The sequence below is a fragment of the Terrapene carolina genome, unplaced genomic scaffold (genome assembly GCF_002925995.2).
Source record: "Terrapene carolina triunguis isolate 2854851 unplaced genomic scaffold, T_m_triunguis-2.0 Scaffold552, whole genome shotgun sequence".
In the NCBI taxonomy this organism is placed as follows: Eukaryota; Metazoa; Chordata; order Testudines; family Emydidae; genus Terrapene; species Terrapene triunguis.
Window position 1 is genome coordinate 978064 of NW_020664903.1, and position 11590 is coordinate 989653.

An 11590-nucleotide genomic window follows, 5' to 3' on the forward strand; every position below is an offset into this window, starting at 1 on the left:
TTTGCTTAAGTCTTATACAAAGACTACTTTTATGTCAAGTTTAATGATTCATTGGAGTAGCTGTCCTTGGTTTTTACTTGTAGAAAGTCATTAAGAATGGGAGGCAGGGGGAAAGAATCCCAAATCCTCTAGTTACACGGCAATGATTTCTTCAAGTCTGGTATCTTTTCATAGTAGGCTCTTAGCAGACTCCCGATAAGCACTGCTGTCAACACTGAATTGGGAAAGGATATCCCCAGCAGCCTTCACGCAAAACCTCAGAAGTCTTTAGACTCTCACCCTACCATTTTGTTCTCCACTCCCCACTAATACTCAAGGCCCTACACACCACAGCTAACATCAGCTAGATGGTTCCTTAAGCTACCCAAGGAACTTGTGTTCTCTCTTCTCTGCCCTCCATAGGAGGCTGCCTCCAAAATACCTTCAACCACTATTGGCAAGGAAAGACATCTAACTGAGAACTCATCCTTCTTTAAAAAGGTTTAAGACCTATTTGTCTGTGTTGTCTATACCTCTCATCTCCCCACTGCGATCCTTGCAAGGGTGACATCACTGTCTAAACCACAGGAGTCTATTCCTTGCAATAGTTTGAGGTAGCCTTGAGATTCATGTCACAGTGCCAGCAAACAGACTGTACACTAGATTCAAGCTAACAGCCAAGAGAGTTGTATAAAGTTTGCGATTTGTAAAAATCTAAAATATTAACAAAAGTATGAGTCACTTGAGGTTCTTTCCCCAAAGCATAAAGCACACTATGAAATGATGATTCAGGAAAGGGACATCCCTTTTCCACGCTAATTCAGTACATTTTAACTAATGAAATACAGGAACATCAGCTGCACACAGCATTAGAAGAGATACTGAGCTCTTACCAGAGCCACATAATGACAAATATAACCAGAAAATGTAACTCTGCTAAATCTGTTTTACTCTATACAGAAGTGGCATTAAATATGGACTTCTGCTAGCAGTCAGCTCTGGCAAGGGAGGTTTAAGTGGACAGTTACTCCAATGCTGTGCGCTTCTATAGCATAAGGGAAAATACAGCCAAAAGAGCTGTATTAGAATTGATGCAACCTGTGGCTAAGTGCTGTGTCAAAATGTTGCCTGTCACTTGTTTTGACTTTATGTACCCTTAAAGGGCGTTCAAATCCTTGTTTGCAAAACTGAACAGCAAATAAACCAGATTTAACAGAAGCAGATACCTCATTAAATAAGAAACCAAGAAACCTGGAGTTTGAAGTACAATCTTGTCCATTCCATGTTAATTTTCAGTATAGCACATCTCAAACTCATAGAAGCCAGAGATAATGAACATGACTGCTTAATTTTCGAGGAAAAATGAAAGTGCATCTAGAATGCTCTTTCCTAGGAGGACTTCCCTAAGTGTTAGTTGTCAGAGATTTGCTGATAAGTGTACTTTGACCCCAAGTTTGGTTGGTTTCTTTTTAAAAAACAAAAACAAAAAACACACCAACAGGTGTCTGTTGCATATGACAGTAACAAACACTGTTCTTGGCAAGTTTAAAAGTTGAATACAAACAAGGTTACTGCTAGTATTTTACATTTTTGAATTCCCAGTGGTAAAGTTGGATGGGTGGTCTTTAAAACACTAAGAGTAATTAGCCCAGTACTTTAAAGTGATTCTAACTTCCTCCTGCATCACAAATACAATGAGGAAACTCACTGTAAATGCAACAAATGCTTAAAAGACAATGAAATGGGCAACACAGCATCTGTGATGAATTACATGATAATATGCAACATAGACACCTGCTAAATAAAACAGACATTCTTTGTCACAAGTGGTGAATATGCTGTATTACCTACAACATATGGATCATCCCTTATGTAATTGGTGCCATTTCCAAAAATACCACAATTCTCACTGTTAATAGCAAGACAAACAGCTGCATTCTGCCTTCTATAAGCCTATTACATTCATACTGAAGGACAATCCACAAGTCCTGGATTTTACTTTCACTGAACATTAAGAGTATTAAATGAGGTTTGTAATTTTAGTTTAGAAAAATGTAAGGAGTAGCAAAAACTAGTTTTAGTCAGTAGTGAACAATGAATACACTACAGGGTCTGAGTAAGGCAGTGTCACTTTTACACAGCCACATTTCAAAAACCATAGTTTAAACCTAAGCAAAAAGACTACCCAAGTGCAAGATCATGTTCTTGTTTCTACAAAGAGGTTTGTACAGTGTAAATAAGTATATTCATATTTACACTTCGTTAGGGGACTAGCTAAAGTGGGGGCTTTAAAATGATTTGATATCTGTTTTTTTCTAGGTTTTATCAAGATAATAAGGGAGAAAAGCATAGAGAAAAATTTAAATGAAAATGAACTAGGTTTGTTGAACAAGGTGAACTGCTTTTTTCAACATTTTGGAGAACTTTTAATACTCTGCCAAGATGCTAAAAAACACTGCAGTCTAAATGACTATGAAACCTCATATAATGCCCACTCTACTGTACCTTAAAAAAAAGGTCCTCAGAAGACAGACAGCAGTTTCTTTCTATTAACAAAGATAAAATGGTGATGAAAACTTTACATAGTTTAATTTTCACAGAATTAAAAGCCCTCTCTGAAGAGTATACTTGTTTGGAGTCTGCACTGTGGAATCCACTGTATCTGCAACTCTGAAAAAGGCAGTAAAAACAACAAAAAAACCCACCAAATGATTAGTTGTTCTTAAAGCACCTACTTGTTTCTTGCATACTAGAGTAAGCACAAGACATTCAAGGTTTGTAACAAAGTCCTCGCCTATTTACCAAAATGTTGTTACTGCTACAAACCCAAAGTGCATACATGGGATACAATGGAACTCAGAACAGGAGGAACACACCTGTTAAAAGCACACCTTCTGGGCATGCATTTCTGTGGACTGAGTGAAATCCTCAAATTAATACCTACAAAGGAATTCAATGTTTGAGCTACAGTGTACCACAAGATGAGGTGCTAGTCACCTAAAAGAAATCAACCTTGAGTCAGTCAACTCAAAGTGAAACCATTCAGGTTCCTGATAAAGGACTTATTTAACTTAGGGCTACTGGTCTAAGGCCTTCACAGAATTTCAAAGACTCAAAATGGGTCAATGCCAGTCCACTATCTGGTATGTGGTTTTCTGTTTAAACTACTTAGTGCTTTATATCTGGTCTTTTAAGTTTGTAATTCTAGAGAAGTTTTTAAACCTGCTTTTAAAAAATGATCAAATGAAAAAGAACAAAGTAAAAATTAAAAGTGGGAATTTCTCATTTTTAGTTGAAGCAGGCTTAACCTCCCTGCTACCCTCACTGATAAGGGATCCTCAAAATATCCTACTCAGGCTGAAGGCTAAACCTTCCTGGCTTCTAACTATAGAAAAATATAGTTACAGAAAAACAGGCGGGAAAATTGGCTACAAATAACCATCTAATTAAAAATAATTGTGGGGTTGGCTAAGGCTGTATCCCATAGCACCTGGCACACACTGGAGGGGCTGTGTGGAGGAGAAATAGGCAGGGTTGGATACAGAAAACACAAGGGCTTTAGGATGCACCACGGACAATGATCATGACCAGATAGTCGTCCTCTGATTTGGCCAGGGCCTTGGCCGTGGAGTCCAGGAACTGCTGGGAGAAGTCGCAGGGTGGGAAGGCGTGCAGGACCCCGCTGTTCTCCTTGTCTTTGTTGCCCCCCACAGGGAGGCTGATCACTCCGGCAGCCTGCTTTTGCTTTAGATAGGACACGAGGTTCCTGAGCGGCCTCTGTGTGGAGGTGGTGGCAGCATCACTTGCCCCAGATGAGGAGCGGTTGTCCGAGGTGCCAGGCACAGCCAAGAGGATGGCATAACCATTGGGTCCCGCCACTTTAATACGGCGGGTGACCTCATCCAGCTTAGGCTGGTCCAGGCGGAGTCGCTGGGTGATCTTGAGCTGGGCCACTTTGCCACCAGTTGCTCCCTCCACCAGGAGGCTGCTAGCTACACTGAGGTCCCCCTGAAGCAGGTGCATGTTGGACGGGAAGTTGCTATTCTTCAGCAGGAGCATCCCCTGCCAAGCCAGGCATAGTTTGGGGGCCCCGCCAGCCGGTGACGTTCCATCTTGCTGCTGCTGCTTCTGGGGTGGAGGTTTGAGCCGGGACCCTCCACCACTGCCCCCTTCCGTGGTACGCTCGTCCTTTTTGGCTGGGCTCTTGCACTCCTGGGCAGCAGCTGCTGTGGAGGTGCGGTGCTTCCTCTCTCTTTCAGCAGAGTTTTTCCGATCACGCTTTTCATTCGGACCTCGTTCAAGACTGCCCCTGCGTGGTTCCCGGACAGGTGATGGCCGCTCCAGCAGGAGCAAACGGGAGGATAAGCGTTCTGTGTCACTAGCGTAGCGCTCCCTGCTCCCACCAAGGTCAGGACTGCGGTCTGGGGGAGAGGCCGTGGCCAAACAATGTCGCTTACGGGACACAGATGAACGCTCGCTATCTGGAGAGCGGTCTAAGTGCCGGCCACCATCCTCTGCCAGTCTTCGTTTCCTGGGTTGGTCCCTACTGCTGCTGGTGCCACCCAGCTCCCTCTCTCCTCGGTCCCGCTCCAGGGACCAGCCATCCCGCCGGCGCTCCAAACTTTCCAGTGGGTCGTAGACAGCTGCTCGATTGCTCCTGTCCCGTACAGGAGGTGGTGGTGGCACCCAGTCTGCCTCAGGATAGAGATCTCTGTCGCGGTCTCTATAGAGCAGTGGTGGTGTCCTGTCCCGTGCCCCCCGAAGTGGGTCTGGGGGAGCCCCACGGTGAGCCCCAAAGGCAGCTGCCTCTGCTACTAGCTCATAGTGGGCAGGCGGTGGTAGGGTCAGCGGTTGCAAGTAGGGTTGCTGGTAGCGATGCTCAGTGTCAGCAAAATCCACTCGGAGGCGGCGGTCTGGGCCACCCAAAGGGAAGCCACGCATGTGGGCACAAGCGGCCTGAGCTGCGTCCAGGCTCTCATACTGAATGTAAGCCCATGAGTCACCTTTACGATAGTCAATAGTGCGAATGGTGCCAAAACGGTCAAACTCCCTTGCCAGAGCAGCCAGTGGCACCCAAGGCCCAAGGCCACCCACCCAAAGCCTGGTGGTAGGAGTGGCTTTGCCATAACCAATTTTGATAGGGTTGCGCAGCAGCACCTTTCCAGACATGGCTAGCTTGGCCCGGTGTGCCATGTCCAGATTTTCAAATTTGAGGAAGCCATAGGTGCTGGTCTGGCCACGACCCGGACGCTTGATGTCCACTTCTGTGATGACCCCAAAGCGGTCAAAGGCCCGGCGCAGGTCCGACTCGCTCACCGTGATGTCCAGGTTGCCCAGGAACAAAGTGCGGTTGGCTCTCTGATCATCCTCAGGACTGATCTCCTCCTCACCAGCAACTCCAGCACCACCTCCTCCTCCTCGGAAGCCCCCAGCCGCTGCCACTCCAGCCACTCGCTCCAGCCCATAGGCTGGCCGCACACGGGTATCATAGAAAGCCCCGTAGTCTCGCTCCCTCTCCAGCTCCCTAGGCAGGGGAGGTGGCGGGGGCAGGCGGCCCAGAGCGAGTTGCTGTAGCCGGTAGTCTCTGTAGCCCAGGCCCCCTCCTCCACCCGCCGGCGACAGCGCCCTCTGGGTTGCTCCGGCCGGGGGGTGCCTGACAGCTGCGGCCGCTGCAGCCGCCACGCCCACGGCCGCGGCCCCGTAGGGAGAATGAGAATCCTTGTCCAGCAGGGCCGGGGAGCGGCTGCTGCGGCGCCGGCTGCTCCCCCCGACATAGACCGCTTCGATCTTGAGCGGCCGGTCGTAGAGCACCAGGCGGCCGCGGGCGTGTTTGGCGGCGCGGGCGTCCTCCGGCCGGCGGAAGTTGACGAAGGCCACCCGCTCGTCGCTGGCACCGGTGCCCGGCGGGAGGCGGCTGATCTTGACGCTGACGTCCCCGAAGCGCTTGAACTCGTGGAAAAGCCCGTCCTCCACCGCCTCGTCGCTCAGCGCCGAGCCCAGCTCGCTGATCTTCAGCGTCTTGTACTCGCCGCTCCCGCCGCCGCCTCCCGCCCCGGCCGACTCCGACGAGGAGGAGGGGGCCGGCGGCGCCCGGGACTCACCCCCGCCGCCCCGGCTGCCGCTGCTCCGGGACGACTCCGCGTTCTTGCTGCTGCTGTAGCCGTGGCGGCCGGAGCTGGCCGCCGCCCCCGACTCGTACTCGCGGCTCCCGCCCCGGCTGGCCTTGTCCAGGTGCAGGCCCCGCCGGCTGCTGCTCTCGCCGGAGCCGCCCGCCGCTTTTCCCCCGTTGCTGCCGCCCGCGCCGGAGCCGCCGGGCTTCTTGCTGCTCCGCTCGGCCCGGGCCGAAGAAGAGGAGGAGGCCGAGTCCTCGCCGCCGCCCCGGGACCGTTTGGCCTTGGCCGGGGAGCGCTCCTTGCCCTTCATGGCGGCAAGAACCTCCGGGACGGATTCCCTGACTAACCGCCGCGCTTACACACCTGCCGCCATCTTGGAACCTGCCGCGGAAATGAACCCCGCCCACCTGTCACCCATTGGACAGTTAAATCATCACTAGCTCCTCTCATTGGAGAATGACTCTGTCAATAATAAGTGGCCCAGGCGTTCCCAAGGTTCGCCAGCGGAAAACCCACCCTACAGCATCACGCTGAGGTTGTGATTGGCAGGGAGGTCTGTCTCTCGTCACAGATTCTCGCGCTCTTATGGCTCACTAGCGGATGACCCACCTCGAAGGCTCTTATTGGACAGCTATGGAATCGCAGCGTTCTGATTAGACAGTCAGTCTGTCAATCCTAACGGTTCTCGCGCTCTTGCTGCCTACTCTTTAACGCTCCTTGGTCAGGTGGCATAGTCTCCTGTCTATGATTGGTGGAGCTATCTGTCATTTCTAACGGTTCTACTTGTGGCACCAACATCCCGCCCCGCCATTTCCCATTGGTCAGAGAACGTTTCACCCCCTACATTTAATTAGATGAGGGTTCCCTCAATCTTAACGATTCGTCGCGAGCCACAGTGATCCCGCCCCCCACTCTCATTGGTCACTCGAAGCCTTGCCCTAGCGATATGATAGGATGAAGTCCACGTCTCTCCCGTCTAAGCGCGGGTCGCAGCCTGTCCCGCCCCAATGTTATCATTGGTCCGTTGAAATCTTCCCCAACCATCTGATTGGATGGTAACGACTGGCCCGCTCCACGGATAGGCCGCGGGAGATGTCAGTCATGCTAAGGCTGGCAGTCAGGAAGAGGTGCACACGCACGTGTTGCTGGCTGTGCCTGGCCCCGCCAGCCGCCCCATGCTCCCTGCGTGCGCTGGAGCTGGGCGGGCCGGGAACTGGGTGTCTGCACCCCCCCCCCCGACCCCGGCACAGTTCGAGATTTTCACATTTTTCTCCGAATCAGACGAAAAGTCAAAATCCCGAAAACGTTCACGAGCCGGTGATAGGGGGAGGGGGAGGGCTCAGGATCGGGCCCGGTAATCCCGTGAGCTATCCTGGGGTTGGGTCCACTAATCTGGGGCGGAGACCAGGATCGGGCCCAGTAATCCTGGGAGAAATCCTGGCATCAGTTCCAGTAATTTGAGGGAGCCTGGGATAAAGCCCAGTAATTCAGGAAAAAGTAGATCATGTCTGATAATTGGGGGGCGGGGGCAGGATCCGTCTGATAATATGCAGGGGAAACCCAAATTTGGGTCCAATAAACCTTGGGAACACCTGGGCTCAGGACTGATAATCTGGGAACAAAATGGGTTTGGGTCCTGTAATTCAGTGATCGCCCAGGATTGGGTCTGATAATATGGGGGAAAAAACAGGAGTGGTCTGATATGGGAGAACCCATATCATGGCCAATAGTCTGGGGAAGAACATCTGGATTGGATCCAATAATATGGGAAATACAACCATATTGGGTCTGATAATCTGAGAAAAAACCCAGATCACATCCCTATACTCGGGGGAGGGGAAATCTAGATTGGTTTGATAATCTGGGGGGGAAAAAACCAGATTGAGAAAAGGGGATCAGGTCTGTTAACATGTTTCTAATATGACCTTTTCATTTGTATTAATTAACTAAAATTTTGAAATAAAATGCCCCTTTGAACTAGTAAAATGATATTTTTGCTTTGCAAACACCCAAACTGATCATTTCAACAATTGCCCATTGTTTTTAATTCAAAATTTTTTAAAGTGGGAGATTTGTCGAACCCAAATCTTTCCCACCAGTAGTTTCAGTCCCTGCCCTGAAGAGCTAACAATAAACAAGCGAGATAGGGTGGGAGAAAAGCATACAAGCTCCAAGCAGATGAGTGGGAGCTGAGCCACAGAGTCCCTGATCCAAAGATCACTGAATTCAGTCAGAGTCTTTCCACTGATTGAAGTTGAAATGGGTTTTGGATTAGACTCAGGGAAATTAAGCAACTCACTCTAGAGCCCCATAGAGAGTCTGTGGCAAAGCCAAGAGCCAAACTAGCTTTCAGTTCCACGCCGTAAGCACAAAAGCACCACCCTTCTCTATTGTCCATGTGTCTGGAGAGCTGAGGCAATGAAATGCGTGAGCTTTCCTTTTGAAGGGGCAAGACTCTAAGTGTCTTTTTAAAACCCCAATTGCCAAATCCTCTTACTTCAAAGGGCATCGCCCTCCAAATATGAGACGAGAGGCAGATGTGGATGAATGGGCTGATTTTCATCCTCCTTTAATAGCTGCCTTTCTAAGGAACTGCAGCAGCTGTTTCCTCAACACTCTTAAAAACATCACTAACCATAGAGGGCAAAACTAAAGGGGGATTATTAACTCAAATAGCTTGCTATAGATACGCTCTCCCTTACTAAATTTTATTGAGGGGACTGCTGGGCCCTGGCCCCGCACAATTCTTCTGCCAGTTATAATAGCCAACGTTAGAAACAACCTAAGGGGAAGAAAAAGAGTGAATAATTAAGTCACTGCTACAGTATAATTTAAGTATTATGTCTGCAGCTTAATTTTCCTAATCCTGCCCCCACTCCTTCCCAGGTAAGAGGCTGAATACAGTGGAACTGCTGGTATTCTCCTGTGCTGGGACCTGCATCTCCTGCATGCAACACATAACAATAACTAGCTCTTATATAACATTTTTCATCAGTAGAACTCAAAATGCGTCACTATCTTTAATGTATTTATCATCACAATACCCCTGTGAGGCTGGACAATGCTATTAGCCCCATTGTACAGATAGGAAAACAGAAAGGCTAAATGACTTGTCTGAGGTCACACAGGAAATCAGTGGCAGAACAGGGAATTGAACATTGGTCTTCTATGATGCTTCAGTCATCAGCCATGCTCTGAGGAAAGCATATAACCATGGCAGTAGAATCCACAAACTTATAAATGAGGCAGAGAATTGCTTGAACTGGCTGGCACTTGGCGCCTGCAGGAGCAATGAGGTTCTCCCAGAAGATGAGATGAGACTCGTTTTGGAGAAAGCTCAGACAGTCAGAGAAGCATTTGGAGCTGTGGAGAAGGCACACAGGGCAAAGCGATGGGAAGCGCAGAATGGGTGGGCAGTTTTCATGAGCAGTGCCCAATCACTGCACCATTACTTGCTAGAGCTTGTATAGCGCTCTTCTCACCCTGCCCTCCCTCTCCCTCCCGCAGGAGCGCAGGGGGAAAGGGGAGCTCCAGAATGCCTCTCACACCCCCATTTGGACACCCCAGGCTCAGGGCTCTGTGTCTAGGGCATGCAGTGAGACTGCTTGTTCTCAATTCCCCACCATGGTTTTGGGGGTGAGGCTCTGGCGCACACTGATGGGGCCTATTCTGCATTCCCCAGTGATCTCCGTGCTTGTGGTATGAACTGAACAACCTCTCTTTGGTCTCAGGGCTGTTTGCCTGAGTCATGTCAATTCTCAGCCCCCTTACAGTCGCCAAGCTGTTTGCCTGTAATACGGACCAAGTAGACCCCGTCTCAGCTTCCCTCTGACTCAGCACACAGGGACTTAGGTGTGGCAATACGCAGTGTTACCAGCCCTCAGTTTTAAATGCTTAGGAAACCATTGGAAGAACAATGGGATCCCCTAAGCCTGAGTTAGGTGCTTAGGCTCCCTCTTCAGTGAATGGGGAGAGACAGGCACCTAAGAATGGGATCCCCTGGAGATGCTGCCAAGGGGGTGGGAGGCCATGCTAAGCCCTGCCCTTCACAGAGTTTGGTCCCTATCTCTGCTTGCGACCCTACCTCTGCCGCCAACAGTCCTATGGATACGTTGCTGCTGCTCGGTTATATGAGGTGGAGCTGTCCTTTGCTCTGTATATTCTAGACGTGGGTGAAAGGATAGAAATGTACCAGTTTGCATGTGCTCCACATTCCCTTGTGTAGCTAAGCAGTGTGGTGGAAGAGTGTATTGATTCACACCGAGATTTCACGGGAATCCTTCTGAGAGGTCTCTAGGAAACTTTCCTGCAGGTACTTGCCAATCCTCTGCTGTAGGTTCCGTGGCAGAGCTGCTTTGTTCCTTCCCCCTTTGTAGGAAACTTTCCCTTGCCAATCGGCAATCACTTGTGCTGGGACCAAAGCGGCACACAGGAAAGCAGCATAGGGTCTGAAGCCGCATGATGCATCCTTGCTTACCCTCTGGAGTGAGATATCGGCTTCAATGATCCTCGCCTGTGGAAAATGGTGGCAAAATTTACAATACTGTCCCTAGTTGCCTGCAGTGATTCCCTTAAAAAACTACCCAGACCAGTGGTTCTCAAACTTTAGCAACCCAAGGACCCCCATTTTGATTTAAAAATTTTTCACGGACCCCCCAAACCCCCTGCTCAGCCCCAGGCCCCACCCCCCACTCCACTCCACCCCTTCCCTCAAGGCCCCACCTCTTCCCGCTCCCACTTCACCCCTGTCCTTCCTCTTCCCCACCTCCTTCCACCCCTTCCCCTGAGTGCGGTCCATCCCCACTCCTCCCCCTCCCTCCCAGTGCCTCCTGCATGCTGCTGAACAGCTGTTCCCTGGTGTGCGTGAGGCGCTGGGAGGGAGGGGGAGCAGTTGAGGGAGGGAGGTGGAGGAGTTGATCAGCGGGGCCTGCAGACCACCTGGAGTACACTTGTGGAACCCCAGGAGTCTGCAGACCCCAGTTTGAAAAACTTTGCCCATCTTGAGCACCAAACATCACTCCCCCCACCCCCTCAGGCCATGTTTAGGGTGTTCACCAAGATGTGTGCTTGCCAATGGACAGTGGGAAAGCGATTTGTAAAAAGAGGTATATTTTTCTATAATGATTCAATGCTGTGCTTGAACTAACAATCATGCTTCTGTTTCTTGTGTTTCAACAGATGTGGCCTTCAGGGGAAACCCCTATACACCGGCGGAGTGCCTCTGCTAGATAAGGAAGCACCCAAGGTGCAACAAGGAGGACAGGTGCAGGCTGCTATGACCATGGGAATATTTTCCTCATTTAGGGCTAGCCAGCCATAAAGGCAGCACCAGCGCACTTTTAATCTGCCAAAGGCACATTCTTTGGTCATTCTGCACCTGCTCAGCCTATTGTTGAAGCACTCCTTGCTGCTGTCAGGTTTCCTGTGTAAGACTTCATGAGCCATGGGAGTAAGGGGTACGCTGGGTCTCCCAGGATCACTTGGGCATTTCAACATCC

At 49.9% G+C, this 11590-nt stretch overlaps 1 protein-coding gene across 1 annotated transcript; it reads right to left on the bottom strand.

Moving 5' to 3' along the window:
• Window positions 1–660: 660 nt before the first annotated feature.
• On the bottom strand, window positions 661–6470 carry RBM15 (RNA binding motif protein 15). The gene has a single exon (XM_024212202.3). The coding sequence runs from the start codon at window positions 6400–6402 to the stop codon at window positions 3538–3540; it is 2865 nt and encodes a 954-aa protein (XP_024067970.2). The 5' UTR covers window positions 6403–6470; the 3' UTR covers window positions 661–3537.
• Window positions 6471–11590: the final 5120 nt, after the last annotated feature.

Coding starts and splice junctions, on each gene's coding strand:
- RBM15 (XM_024212202.3), bottom strand. CDS start 6,402: ATGAAGGGCAAGGAGCGCTCCCCGGCCAAGGCCAAACGGTCCCGGGGC.